The 15,562-nt window shown below is 41.8% G+C and overlaps 1 protein-coding gene across 4 annotated transcripts in view; it reads left to right on the forward strand.

Moving 5' to 3' along the window:
• Positions 1 to 286: 286 nt before the first annotated feature.
• The window catches only part of LOC113406407 (splicing factor U2AF 35 kDa subunit-like), a 20,291-nt gene continuing 5,015 nt past the window's right edge, over positions 287 to 15,562 (forward strand). The window contains exons 1-5 of one of the 4 annotated variants that reach the window (XM_026651112.1): positions 287 to 346; positions 4,631 to 4,718; positions 8,429 to 8,495; positions 13,517 to 13,566; positions 14,558 to 14,656. In XM_026651112.1, the coding sequence (XP_026506897.1) occupies positions 303 to 346; positions 4,631 to 4,718; positions 8,429 to 8,495; positions 13,517 to 13,566; positions 14,558 to 14,656 (348 nt within the window). In that variant the 5' untranslated portion in view covers positions 287 to 302. Of the gene's footprint in view, positions 347 to 4,287; positions 4,310 to 4,630; positions 4,719 to 8,428; positions 8,496 to 9,400; positions 9,468 to 13,516; positions 13,567 to 14,557; positions 14,657 to 15,562 lie in introns of those variants that run through there. The other 3 variants (XM_026651107.1, XM_026651123.1, XM_026651120.1) reach the window with 3 other exon arrangements.

Here is a 15,562-nt window from a genome sequence, read left to right on the forward strand (position 1 = left end):
GTCTGCACGTGCCGGGCCGCCGTAGGGCTCGGGAGCCTTGGGGGCGGGGCCAGGCTGGGCGCGCGGGGCTGAGGGAGCCCGCGCTGACTGAGTCTGAGAACAACGCGGGCCCTAGGCCCCCGCCGCGGAAGGGAAGCGGGTGAGGCGGTGGAGGCGCATGCGCGGATGGTAGCAGCCCCTCCCCCATGCTCTGGTCAGTGGCTGGAAGGCGGTGGGCGGGGTGGAGTGTTTCCGGCGCGAAGCTGTGACGCACTCAATCGGCGCCGGGGCCTCTCCGGCGGTCGGTCGGTCGGTGGTGGGAGATGGCGGAGTATCTGGCCTCCATCTTCGGCACAGAGAAGGACAAGTGAGTGCCCTGTGCCCGTAGCCGCGCCACCGGCGGCGGCTCAGCGCTCCGGGTACCCTGCAGGGGAGAGATGGCGGGGCTCGGGCTCGTGGCGCCTGTTCATATAATGGGTTTCAACGTGGGGTCTCCCCCCACGGTCCTCGCTGGGTTCTCGCGCCATGGAGCGCGCGTGCGCGCGCCCAGCCTGCGCCGCCGCCGCAGTTTATTGCTTCCCGTCCTGGGGCAGGCGGAGCGGCCTTGGTGATTGGAACGTGGCGGCGCGCGCGCTCCCTCCTGTGGGTGGGAGAGGAAACTGGGCGGCGCGCGCTGCCTCCCAGAGACCAGGCCCGCGCGCGCAGTGGGTAACCGCCGTGTGGGGAAGCGGAGCTAACTGTCCCCGCGCCAAGTGGGCTGCGCGCGACAGAGAGCCTTTCCACGCGCTTATTCGACGATCCCCATGGGGAGCCGGCCCGGACACCTCCGCATTCGGGGGGAGGGAGGGGAACACTCTGTGCGCGCGGAGCAGCGCCCCACGTGCTCTCCCGCGCTCCCCCTGGCGGTCAGAGTCTGCCGTCGTGCTGCGGGCACGCGCTCTGGGGCGCGCCTCCCGCCGGGCGGGTCCTCGTGTCCCGGGTTGGAGCCGTGAACAATTGGGGATGGGGCCCAGCGCCCCGCCGAGGGCTCCTTTCAAAGTCTGCTCAAGCTAGTAGCTCCCTTCCCCGCACCGCCCTCTATAGAGCCTCCTCCTCGACACCCTGCGGCCGCGTCCATCCAGGTCCTGCTGCTCTGGGTTACAATAGCGAAAACGACCCTCCCGGCTCTGCTGTTGCTTTGCTGCTCGTGAAGCTCTGATCAGTAAAGGCCCTGGAGCCGTTGCTGTGCTCATTCAGGAGCACTAATGTATCCTCGTTACACTTGATTGATGTCTGGAAGATTCATTTTTGCAAACTCGACGGCCAGCAGTTTTGCTTGTTTGTTTAGCTTTGCTCTTAAAAACAAGCTTAGGTTCTGTAGAAATGGGTGATGCCGTTGATTCTGTCATTGCCCAAGTGGATTTTTGATGGCTCATGGTCATCCTTCTGTCAGAAAATGAGGGTATGTGGCTTTTGAATTTTGCTAATGTTGCTGCCTACTTGATGGAATGGATTGATGTTAATCGTGCAAGCATTTTTGATCCCTTTAGGGACTGCACATGATTCCCTCCCCTACCCCCACATCAGTCCCATTCATCCTCTGTGAGGAGAACTGAAAATGAAACTTTGAAATTGTCACTGAGTTGAAATTGTTGAGGGTATTATGAATTATTAGAGGTTTTGTAGTTAGGCTTTTAGCTTTGGATTTGGAGTGAACTCAGTATTCTGTTTTCTTTTCTTTGTTCTGAGACATGCATCTGAAGGTATGTCTACACTACAAGTACTGCTATAGTGTAGACACATACTATAGCAATGGAAGAAGTTTTTCCATCGCAGTTATATAGTGGTCACCAACCCTTCGATCGTGATGGACTGGTCGATCCTGGAGCCTCTGCCAGTCGATCATGATCTCCGGGCCTCTAAAAGTCCAGTGGCACAGCAGGTGCCTGCATTGGCCCCACGCCGCTCCTGGAAGTGGCTTGCTGCCGGCAAGTCTCTTTTGCAGTGGAGGAAGGGGCCGGTTAGCCAGCCACTTCCGGGAGTGGGGTGGGGCCAGGGCAGGCAGGTAGCCTGCCTGATCCCTGCTGCGCTGCCGACTAGGAGCCGCCTGTAGTAAGCGCCTCCCGGACGAAGCCTGCACCTCACACCCTCTCTTGCACCGTAACCCCCAGCCTTAAGCTCCCTCCTGCACCCAAACTTCCTCCCAGAGCTTGGACCCCTCACTCCTGCACCCCTGCCCCAGGCTCAGCCTGGAGCTCCCTTCCACACTCCAAATACCTTGGCCCCAGCCCAGAGCCTGCACCCCCTCCCACACCCCAACTCCCTGCCCCAGCCCACTGAAAGTGAGTGAGGGTGGGGGAGAGCGAGTGACAGAGGGAGGGGGGGAATGGAGTAAGCAGGGCCTCAGGGAAGGGGTTGGGTAGATCCTGGGTTGATCTTAAATTCAAAACGTGATCTTGTGCATAAAAAGGTTGGAGACCACTGCTGTAATATATCCATCTCTGAGGGTTGTCTACACTTAAAATGCTGCAGCAGCAAAACTGCACTGATGCAGCTGTACTACTGGAGCACTTCAGTGAAGATGCTACCTACAACGATGGGAGGGGTCTTCTCCTGTTGGTGTAGGTAATCCACCACAAGAGGGCGGTAACTGTCAACAGGAGATGCCCTCCCATCAACATAGTGCATAGGAAGTTAGGTTGGTATAACTGTGTCACTCAGGGGTGTGCGTTTTCTACACCCCTGAGCCATGTAGTTATACCGACATAAGTTGCTAGTGTAGACTGGTGGTTCTCAACCAGGGGCACACATGTTACTGGGGGTAGTAGTCTTCCAGGGGGTACATCAAATCATCTACATATTTTCCTAGTTTTACAACAGGCTATATAAAAAGCACTAGCGAAGTCAGTACAAACTAAAATTTAATACAAAATGAGAAAGTAAGCAATTTGTCAGAAGTGCGCTGTGACACTTCTGTATTTTTATGTCTAATTTTGTAAACAAATAGTTTTTAAGTGAGGTGAAATTTGGGGGTTCACAAGACAAATCAGAGTCCTGAAAGGGGTACAGTAGTCTGGAAAGGTTGAGAGCCACTGTAGACCAAACTTGAGAGGCAGTGGCTGGGTTGATGGGAGAATTCTCCCATCTGTGATTACAGTGAGGGTTAGAAACAACAAGGAGTCTGGTGGCACCTTAAAGACTAACAGATTTATTTGGGCATAAGCTTTCGTGGGTAAAAACCTCACTTCTTCGGATGCATAGAGTGAGGGTTAGGTCAACCTAGCTACATTGCTCAGGGCTGTGAAAAGTTTTGTGCTAAATCAACCTAAATTCTAGGTGTAGGCCAGGTGTGAATTAGAATATAATCTTTAATGTGTGCTGAATGTTTCATGCTGTGATCTGGTGATAGAAGTTGCTGCCTAGAAGGCCAAATGTACAGTTGAACACCCTTCAGATTTCTTCCATGCCTGTAATTGTGACTGCAAAGTGGAATTTATTAAAATCATTGGTGTCAACATGCAACATGTGTTATGCACAGCCCATTAGAATTAAGTGCTTTTCACTCTGTTCCTCTGTGTGTTCTTTGCAGCTGGAGCTACAATGTGAAATTTACCAATTATTTAAGTTCTGCTTTTTAGTGGCTGTAGTGAACATACCACAGTTAAGGTGTGTGTGTCGGGGGGGGGACAGTGGGGACATAGCCAGTAAACAAGTTGGTTTCCTTTTCAGCTCGACAAAAGGAAATGTGAAGGAATTATTGTAAATTGTGAGTGTATGGATAAAGAAAAGTAAATTGAGACAAAAGCAAGGTTATGCTTTGTGTATGCATATAGCACTTATTGGCAGTTTTCACTCTCCTTGCTCTCTGTACTATCTAGAGCCTGTGCTTACTTTTCATAACCAAGGTAAATAAGTCCTGTTCTCATTGGTTCATGGGCAGTTTATGCTACTGTGGTACAAATTACCTCTTGATGATAAAGAGAAATAGTCAAGGCTAGGTCTAGCAGTTGTTTGCATTTGTGAAATTAGAAATACTATGTGTTCAGTTTGTATGTTTCATTGGGAGCCAGCAGGGCATTGAACTGTGTGTTGGAGGCTGCAGGGAGAGAGGGGAGCTATGATAGTGGAGTCTGTCTTCCTGTGCTGGGAATCACACCTCCCAGCTGCAGTGTAGACATCCCTTAACTGTCAACTATTTAACTGTTGACTGTTTTAGCTGGTGGGATGGGACTGAAGCTGACTGAGAGGGAGGAAAGAATTAGGGCTTGCCTGGATGAAGAGAGAGAGAGGAAGGGGAGAAATGAAAGGATGAGGAAGGAGGAGAAACAAATGGAAAAAATAGTGGTTACAGGTGAGAATATTTTCCCACTGACTGATGCTGAATGTAACAAGGTACTGAATAAGTACACTTAAGTACTTTAGATTGCAGCTGCTCTGTGTGCTTTTGATTGTCCTGGAGTTCAGCAGATCTCTCAGGTCACGGATGAGGGGGAATCAGTATAAACTAACCAGTTCCATTACTGTCTTGGACTTTATTGGTTTGATTGACCTATGTAATTGTGCGTTAAAGTTAAGTTGATAGTGTGCATTTTATGTTAAATGCTAATTGCATATTAATATTCTCTTGCCTTGTATTTCCATAGACTAATTATCTCTTGTTTTTTACTTGCAGAGTCAACTGTTCATTTTATTTCAAAATTGGAGCTTGCCGTCACGGGGACAGATGTTCTCGATTGCACAATAAACCAACATTTAGCCAGGTTTGTTCCCTCTTGTAGAATTTATGTACATATCTCTTTAAATGTAGGTTCTAAGCACTTCAAATGAATAATTACCATATCCAGAATTAACTGAGGCCAAAAAACTGTTTTTTTTTCTGGGGAGGGAGTGTTTTTTCCTCCATTTTCCTCCCCCAGCATTTATAATGGTCTCCTATCTCCCTAATGGTTGCAGGGAGCAATGCTGTTGTAAGCTTGTCTATAGTAGAGACCAAACAGTGCTAACTGTAAGGTGTGTGCTTTCTCAGAGATGTTTAGGCACTTAAACCATCCTAGATTGATTACATCACAAACAATGGCAGCATGTTCTACCCATCCCAAACGTGAGAACTTCCAAGATTTTTTTTTTTTTTTTTAAAGCAAATTTGCTTCCTTATCTGACATGGTCAGAAGAGATTCCCCTGCCCCTTCGTGATCTTTGGCCTAGGCTAAAAGTGTTAGCGGTCACTTGCTTAGCCCATTGAGTGTGGAAGAATTGCTTCTCTACCTTAGCTGCTTAAGGATATACAACAATTGGCTCTACATATTGTCCAGTCTGTGGCTGGTTAAATGTTACCTGTGAAATGAGGAATGGATTTAGGCTAAAAAGAGAGGGGCATTGATTGACATGTATTTTTGATTTGTTAGCACTACAGTTCTCTCAAAGAACATCTTCCATGCTCCTGGAAAATTTCCACATTTAAATTCCAACTTACGTTTACTTTGTTTTCTATCATTGCTGATTGTCAAGATATGCAGGTAAAGAGATGATTTCTCATTTAATAAATTATTTTTAGTGGTTAGGAAAGCTCCTGCATTTCCAGCTATTTAGCCACAGAAATGCAGTATATGCAACAGTGGAAGTGCCTTGCTAATATGCCTCAACCGTGACCTGGAGAGACCGCTTGTAATATCTCGTCTACAATAGAGTTCTCCCATTTTAAGAAGCTGCTTTAAAATTCCTCTTGCAAACATAGCTATGCTAATGAGTGGTCAGAAACCATGTATTTTTAAAAGCTGTTTTAATATTACAATATGGATTCATAGAAATGTAGGGCTGGAAGGGGCCTGAGAAAGTCACGTCCGGCTCCCTGTGCTGAGGGAGGACCACATAAACTTTAGACCATCCCTGACAGGTATTTATCAAATCTGTTCTTAAAAACATCCAATGAGTGGGATTCCACAACCTCTTGGAAGCCTATTCCAGAGTTTAACTACCATTCTAGTTAGAAAGTATTTCCTAATACCGAACCTAAATCTCCCTTGCTACAGATTAAGCCCATTACTTCTTGTCCTACCAGAGACATGGAGAAAAGTTGATCTTATTCCACTTTTTAACAGCCCTTCACATATTTGAAGACTGATTTCAGGTCCCCCCTCAGTCTTCTTTTCTCAAAACTAAACATGCCGAGTGTTTCTTGACCATTTTCCTCAGATGTCAGCTTTCTAAACTTTTTATCACTTTGGTTGTTCACCTATGGACTCTCTCCAGTTTGTACACATTTCCTATATTGTAGCACCCAGAGCTAGACATAGTATTCCAGCTGAGGCCTCAACAGTGCCAAGTATAGTGGGACAGTTACCTCCTATGTCTTACATATTTGACACTCCTATTCGTACACCCCAGAATATTAGCCTTTTTCACGGCTGTTTTTCGCAACTGTTAAGTCATATTCAATTTGTGATCTACTATAACCGCCATCCTTCTCAACAGCACTACCATCTACACAGTTATTCCCCATTTTGTAGTTGTGCGTTTGATTTTTCCTTCCCAAGTGAAGTACTTATCTTTGTTAAATTTCCTCTTGTTGAATTCAGACCAGTTCTCCAATTTGTCCAGGTTTTTTTAATTCTAATCCTGTCTTTCAAAGTGCTTGCAACTCCCCCAACCTTGATGTCATCTGTAAACTTTAAAGCATATTCTCCACTCCATTATCCAAGTTATGAATGAAAGTGTTAAATAGTCCTAGATCCAGGACTAACTCCTGAGGTACCCCACTGGATATGCCCTCCTGGTTTGACAGCGAACCACTTATAACTACTCTTTGAGTACGGTCTTTCAACCAGGTGTGCACTTGCCTCATAGTAATTTCATCCAGGCCACATTTCCCTAGTTTTCTTATGAGCGTGCCACGCGGGACTGTGTCAAAAATGTTAGTAAAATCAAGATACATCATAGCTACTGCTTCCCTCTATCCACAAGTCCAGTAATCCTGTCAAAGATGAAAATTAGGTTGATTTGGCATGATTTGTTCTTGACAAATCCATGCTAGCTATTCCTTATAACCCTGTTATTCTCTAGATGATTACAAATTTGTTTAGTATATGTGGGTTAGCGCAGGCCTAGTTGTAGGGAGACTTGGGTTCGATTCCTAACTCTTTCACTGATTTCCTGTAACAACACATCTAATAGATACTTGCCATCCATGCTGTCTGGCTTAAACATGTTTTCAGAAATCACTTTTTAAACCTGAGTTTAAAAGTAATTGTTTCGATAACCTGGACCAGCAATTTTCTCTCTGGCAATTTAGTCCTTGTTTAGCTGATGTCAGTTGAAGTGAACTGCTGGGCTTGACAGGGTCATGTTGTGAAGTCACAGTCTAGTGTGTGTGTGTGTGTGGCATTGGACTTTACACACAAGCTGGATTGTGATGTCACTAGTGAATCTGACGTGATAATAGGTTAATTATGGAAGACTTTGTGCAAATATTGGTAATCAGCTGTGATAGAAAATTGAGGAACAGATCTTATTAATAGAGAGCTATTGCCATGGTTATATTTTATTGTGTTGCCACCACTGGTGCAGGTATTGGTTTGGTTGATGTGTTAGTAAAATCAGTATATGATTTAAATGTAATTTAACAGGTTCTAATCTCTTGGTGGCATCAAAAAACAAAAGCGTTGCACCAGTTAAATTCAATTGGGGATGAAAGTTCATGCAAACTAACATTAAACTTGTATATTAAGTAATTAAATCTAAATCTCTTTGAGCTGATTACAGTTATATGGACATTGGAATTTTATGTAATATTAGTTTACTAACTTAAACATGGTTTGTTTTTTCAGACAACTTGATTTTAAGAAGAACGGTACAAATGTAAGGTTTCAAGCCTGCCTGGTCTAATTCTTCAAGTAAAAAGCAGAAGGGCTAAAAGGATATTGATCTTTATTGAAGGATCGGAAAACGTGAACATTTAAAACTATTATATTATTTAAACAGAAATTCCACCAAGAAACTGCTTGATGAGACAGTAGCGGGTATCTAGTTGATATTTGAAAAACTTGATATCTGAGGCAACAGTTTAAAGACTTTACAGCATCACATGCTATGTACTGTGCACTGATACAAAGGCAGCTTTTCGAGGCTTACAGTAGTGAATTTGGTTTAAATTAAGATAAATTTGGATATCTGCATAACTGAGCAGCTTGAAGTGCAAGGTGACATTGTACTTATGACACAAGATGTCATACACTTACTTCAAATAAACAGTTTCAGTAAATATACTTGGGACAGTTCACTAGGGAAACCAAACACAGCTCTTTCTTGGTGGTTAATTTAAAACTGTTTTCATAATATGATGGTTTGGATGCAGTTTCAGAAGATACTCTGCAAATACAAAAGGAAATATCTTATGAATAGTTGTCTCTTTGCAATTGTCTGTTATATGCACAGCAGCCAGTAGAATTCCCCTTTTTATTTTTTTTCCCCGCAGACCATCTTGATTCAAAACATCTATCGTAATCCCCAAAACAGTGCACAGACGGCTGACGGCTCACACTGTAAGTCCCACAGTTGGAGAAATTTTTTTAAAGAATGGTGTTAAAGAGCCCACTCATAATTATGAGAAAATAATGTTGGCTTCTGAGCTGCTGACATAAAGCTGTTGCAAACAGGACAAGTGATGGAACTCTTCTTGCGCATATATCAAGAACTTGGTAAATGTACGTGTTTATAAAGTGCAGAAAGTGACTTTTATAAAAAGATAAACTAATTGGACTTCCTTGATTCAAAATCATTTGCACAGTTCATGAGCATTACATCCTGTAACTGTTAAGCCCTGTCACTTATTGTTGCATTCATTTTTTTTAAATGATTACTTTGCAAGCATTTCTCAAATTCTTGATATAATATGAAAACTTAGGTATATTTATAATATACGGTAAGTTGCCCAAAATCATGCATTTTATTTCACCTTTCCTTTCTTTAGGAAATGGAGATTTCATGTTATACCATGATTACTGTGTTATACATTAGAGTCTGTGCTGGTTTTAGTATGTTTTGAGGGGTTGTTTTATTCACTAATTGTTCAATAAGGCCAAAATCAAACATCTGAGTATGCTGATACCTTACATGTTACAGCTGTTACTATGACACTTGGATACCATTCATTATATTGGAAACTTTTTTTGATTGAACCCCATGTAAACACCTCAATTGTAATGGAGGTGAGCAAAGTAACTGTTAAAGTAAAAATACAGTAATCGAGTATCATGAGATCTCTATTGCTTTACAGTGTTAGGTTGGTTCAGAAAGGTCACCAGCTAAGTGAAAATTTCCCCTCTTGGGAGAAAATAACTACCTCTCTTTCAGCACTGAGACTCGGCTAAAGCGATCACCAAAAGGAAACCAGTTTCGTGTTAAATTTCTTTTCCATAATATAAAGTTGTTGCGTTTTGTATTTCAGACCATTGCCCTCTTGAACATTTACCGTAACCCTCAAAACTCTTCCCAGTCTGCTGACGGTTTGCGCTGTAAGTTCATACAAGTTCCTTCACTGGTTCCCTGGGCTTGATTGTCAGAGCTCAGTGTCGACTTAAGCTGGTCTACCATTTTAGTTTAATGGATCAAACTGCCCACGCTTCATAAAATGTGTCAACAATTTTTTGTCCTTTTCACACACACCCTCCCCCCACACACAAGAATTTGTTTAAGAGAAATTGGATATTTGTCCATTATATCAAAAGTGGTTGAATTGGGAACCCCTGTAAAGCAGTCTTGATTCCACTGCTGTCTCCTTTTCCCCCTTCTTCCCCTCTGCCACTTGCCTGCATCCTAGACATATTTTTGCTGTATGTTTTAAAGGTATGCATTAGACTTCGCTGCTCAAAAAGCAGGACAGTCACACATTAACTTAATCCATAACATGTTTCCCATCATTATGTTAATGTTGAGAGCACTCAAATTTGGAACTTTAAGACTGCTTGCAAAAATATTTGTCCTAGGCTAATGATGCAGCTCCCATTTAGTGACTACTTTAGAAGATAAAAATAGACTGACAAATGCTACTCTTCTGCAGCTGTCCTTTTGGATAAGTGCATGTTGAAAATTCTCCCTTACTTTGAAAATTCAAATTCCAGAACTAAGTTACATATTTTCATAGTAGGAAATAATTTTAAAAGTACACTTGGGGAAAGGAAGCAGTTTGGATATTGTTATGAACTAATTTCTTAACTCTTCTGTAGTTAGGAAATGGGCAAAAAGTCTCGTACTGTGCATCATAACAGAAGTTAAATGACTGAGATTGTCAATTTGTGACTACTGATCTGTCATTACGATTGAACCAATGACACTAGTAGAAAAAGACGTTAAGGGCTTTAGAACTAAAAAGATGGGTGTTATTTTTCTAATATTTTATAACAAATTGAACATTGAGCATGTGGTGGTAAAGTTTTGTTCAGTTATTACTTTTTTAACCGCTGGATCATAGACTAGTTTGGATTAGTTACCAGCTAAGTTCCCTGTATGGCCGTGCAGCAGCCTATTTAGCATCGCACAGGTGTTCAGGGAACCCTCCCTCCCCCAGCCCCAACCTTGTCCGGCCCCCAGCCTGCTGGGCTGGGGCGGCTCCCTGGCCCCAACTATGCCATAGCCTGGACCTGCTGTGGCCAGGGCTCCCCTACCCCAGCCCGAATCCGGGCAGGGCAGCATGGCATGAACCAGGGTGGCAGTCCTTGAATCTAGCTTCAGCCTGGGCCTGTCACGGCCAGGGTAACGCTCCCTGACCTAGCACTAGCCAGACCTGCGGGGGCCAGAGGTGGGGTGCCTATCCTGTGGCCCCAGCCCCCCAGACACTCCCCCCCCACCCCCCGTCCAGGTGCTGCTGCGGGGAGTACTCTCTTCCTGCTGTAGCCCCAGAGCACTCTCCTGCACCCCAAATCCCTCATCTCTGGCCCCACCCCAGAGCCCTCACACCCCTGCACCCCAACCCTCTGCCCCAGCCCTGAGCCCCCTCCCACTCTCCAAACCCTTGCCTGCAGCCCACCACATGAATTTTGTTGTGTGCACCAAAATGAAGGTTATGTGTCACACACCACCTCCATATTGGTGCACATAACAAAATTCATTCCACACATGGGTGGGAACAATTAGAGGGAACACTGGTTACCAGTATTTAATTAGACAACATTCTATTTTATGAAATCAAATACTAATTTCAGAGTGAAATGTGATTCATAAGATAAACAACTTATAGGATAGCATAAACAGCATATCTTATAACAAAACTAATGCACTTGATTAGATCGACTTGACACTTAATGTCAGTTGTCAAACTGGGGCTTTTCTTTAGAAGTAGAATGTTGCTTATGAAGTTTGTATGGGTTTATAAAGTTCTGTTGGCCTATAGGCTTTTTGTTATAGATGTTTACGGTGTTACTATCTGTGTATTGCTAAAAATATGCAGTTGGATGTTGGGTACTTCCTACACATCAGCTAAATTCTCAGTGAGCTGGTAACTAATTTGCACAGAATTAAAGTTGCTTGGTTTGCCGTGCAGCTGTTTAGACTTTATTTGCCCAGACCCTCGTGGAGTTTGCAGGAGTCTTTAGGTAAACAGATTCTCCAAACTAGAATTGGATATTAATATTTAAACTTTAGTTTGTCTTGATAGATGGGTAATTGTATAACAGAGCCTAACTATACCTGGTATGGTAGAGTTATAGCTCTATTTTATCAATGGGTGTGCTGAAACCCTCCCCATATCTTTTCAGCTTTGTCCCTATTTAAATACTGCATATATTCTTAATGGGTAGCTATTTAATGTTGTTGCTTTACTATTTTCCTCTCCATTGTTGTCATAGAAGATTAATGTTAATTTTGACCAGTAATAGTCTTGATTTTATCTAGTAGTTGGGCTTCTCAAGGTTCAGACACTGGTAGCCCTGGAACTTGAATGTTTGTGAAGTCTGTGTATGATGCTTACCCTTTCCACCTTAGAGGGACACTCTCAAGTACTTCCAATTTCTTTACATTTCTTTTTATAATCTTAGTTTTACAGTGGAATGTCCGTATCAGTTTTCAGCACTTTCCCATTTGGTAAACTTTGATCATGCCCCTTTCTTCCAATGGAGCCCAAACTGATGGTTTTTTTTAAATCACTCAGATGTTAGTGTGCTATCATTGTTGATGTTGGCACAGCCCTGGGAATATGGTTAGTTATTAAACTGTCTCTATGTAGTGAATGTTGACTAAATGTTTGGGAGTTTTTTTAAATTGCTGCATAGGCAAGGGTCTCTTGAAAAGCAAACATGTTGAATCTGGAAGGTCAAATATCTTGAGCCTAAACTACTTGACCAGTGTCCCTTTAACCTTATAGAGAAAAATTGTCCATAGTTCCACGAAGCTTAGGTAGCTTGATTGGTTAATATTAAGCATCTTTCAGTAAAGATGAAAAGCTGTTCTAAATGGCATGATTTGCACTGTGATCCAGAAATGACTGGGTTCAGAGCACCTGTTTTTGCACAGCGACTGAGGCAAATAAACATAGCTTTATTGGATCATCCTCCTGTCATATTGCAGGTTTTGCTCAGTAAAGCAATGGTGTTGCATTTTAAAGGTTAAAACATTGTTCTTGCATGAAGTGCCACATCTATTTTAAAGCTACTCTACTTGATCGTAATAAAGCCATTTAACTGAAGACTTAATCTGGCTTTAATATATATGACTTATTAAATAAAATGTATGGTAAAATGGTGTAGAACTGAAAATATCTATTGTAATTTATTTTGCTATACTTAATACTTCGAAAAATGAGCAAAATTTTAATTTACATTAGATTTTTAGCAGCAGGCAAGCAGCACTCACCTGCAAAGGCCAGCTAGGGGCATGAATATGATCTAATGTGAATATATGGCCAGCCTCTCTCGCATTTAAAAAAAAAAAAAAAATTCTGCAGTATTACAGAAAGATAAATTGGCATTAAAAATAAAATGGAGAAATGCTTTCTACCACAAAGCCACATAGTTTCACTCTTTACTGAGGGAACAAGAAAAGCGTATCTTGTATTCTGAACAAATTCAATGGATCACGATGAGCTGCAGTTTTAATCACATCAGTGATTTCTCAAACTAGTGTATTTATACTGGAGGAGTGAACATCTTTAAACAAAGCTCCGCCTTTAGGAAGAGAAATCTTAATAATCATCATGCTTTAAAATAGTTAACGTGACAAAGCACTTGCCTTCTGTGTAGGTAAACCATTGGCAGATAGAGGGTGGGGTTCTACATTTAATTATTCACATTTCAAAGTAAATCCTTTCCCCTTAAATTTGGCATGTACCATTTGGATGCTGATTAAAACTTGTCTTGATTTGACCATATTAGTATCACGTACTGAGATATTCCTTTCTTTTGGGACTCAAAGCTGCTCAGTTATTTTTAATACTCCTTAATGGTTAACTACATGGCATCTCTTATGCTTTGGTAGATGACTACTTCTGTTCTCTAAAATATATTTTGTAGTATGTTCAGAGTCTTGTCATTCAAATATTGATTCTAATCAGTATGACTCTTGGAATTTGCAGGTGCTGTGAGCGATGTTGAAATGCAGGAACATTATGATGAATTCTTTGAGGTATGTTGAAATTCACTGTTTAAAATGTATTATATTCTTCAAAGGCAAACATATAAAGTTTAGTTGGTGGCAGTGAAAAATTACAAAAATAAACTTTCCAGCTAATCCTTGATGGGACCGAAAAAGGAAGACTATAATTCTCTCAGATTTACCACTTCTAATCTGATAAATAGTGCTTTAAATGCACATTACAAGAAACACTCCCTGCCCCAGAGTGTACTGTTTAAATGATAATAAGATTGGATGCTGGGAGTGATCAGGGAAGGATGGTGGAGAGGGGAGAAAACCCAAATTAGACATTTGGTTGCTTGACTGAAATGTGTATCCTGTTAGTGTCTAGATATTTTTTGTATAACTTCAGTTTTACATATTAAACATATAGTCCCTGCTGTAGTCTCTATTTAATTTACATATAACTCTATTGTTTATATTAGACCTTGGATTAAGTTTCAAAACAAAATACTATATGGTCTATTTTTGGTGTGTCTCCCATTCTGCTTTTTCCTCACACAGTTGAGTTAAAAAGTATACTTCAGTGTTAGCAAACAATTAATAATTTTTGAAGTGTAGGGTGACCAGACAGCAAGTGTGAAAAATCGGGACGGGGGTAATAGGAGCCTATATAAGAAAAGGACCCAAAAATCGGGACATCTGGTCACCCTAAGTGTAGTAGACTGGAAGATTGGCTTTTCTTTCCAAAAGGCATGGCTTTAGTGTCTTGTATATCTCATTTTCTAAATAAAGAAAAGTTACCTTTTAGTTGTGTAGTTAATTACTTTATCCATGTAGTACTCACAGTGTATTAGATATTGTCAATGCACACAGGCTGATACAGTGCCTGCCCAGAAATTTACAGTCTTAGAACAAAAATGTATGATGGGTGTTGGGAGAGAGAACAGTCTTCCTGCTTAGTAATGATTAATTGTCTTGTAGATATGTTTAATCCATCTAATTTGCACAATATGTTTTTAATAAATTTCTCTATATTTAGGAGGTCTTCACGGAAATGGAAGAAAAATATGGTGAAGTTGAGGAGATGAACGTTTGTGATAACCTTGGAGATCATCTAGTTGGAAATGTATATGTAAAGGTAAGATACAAAAGCACCTCTGCAATACATCATGAATACAAATTTTCTTTAATATACACAATTAACATTTTCAAAACGTGGCATCTTTATGAAAGTAAATACCTGTACATTGGAGTGGATGTGTGTGTGTGTGTGTGTGTATGTATGTATGTATGTATGTATGTATATTAGAATCTAAACCAGGCAGAGTGGAAATACATCCCCTTACAGTTGAGTCTGTCTTGTTTTCATGAAGTTTGATCTCACATTTTTAGTTGTGAAGATATTTCACATAGATGAACGGTTGTCTGATTTACATTTGGGCATTGAAATTCAGAGTGGTGAACTATAAAATTGTTAACTTACAAGTGTGATTGTGACATGCTCGATTAAATGTTAATTACTTAGTTGTTGGAGAAGGGCCTGATTGTGTTCAGCAAATGCACTTGAGAGGAGTTTCCATTTACACAGAATGTCTTGTAATTCCTCTGAAGCCTCTCAGAACAGTCACGCTAGATGGTTTTAAGGAGAAGACTAGAATAGCTGAGTTCAGTTTTGACTTTCATTGTGACCAGGATCAGCTCAGTCCACTCAAGTAAAAAATACTGAACTGTCTTACTGTGTGTTAATTTGTGTGTCAACTGGTTAAACTACAATACAAGTAAATTTTTTTTAAATAAAATTCCAGTCAGTTTTTTTCAGATGTCGCAAGACCGTTACCTTCTTTTATTCTTCCTGTGAAATGTAATAAATAGAATAGTATCGGAGGGGTAGCCGTGTTAGTCTGAATCTGTAAAAAGCAACAGAGGGTCCTGTGGCACCTTTAAGACTAACAGAAGTATTGGGAGCATAAGCTTTCGTGGGTAAGAACCTCACTTCTTCAGATGGCTTATGCTCCCAATACTTCTGTTAGTCTTAAAGGTGCCA

This window comes from Terrapene carolina, unplaced genomic scaffold, assembly GCF_002925995.2.
Source record: "Terrapene carolina triunguis isolate 2854851 unplaced genomic scaffold, T_m_triunguis-2.0 Scaffold30, whole genome shotgun sequence".
Lineage (NCBI taxonomy): Eukaryota > Metazoa > Chordata > Testudines > Emydidae > Terrapene > Terrapene triunguis.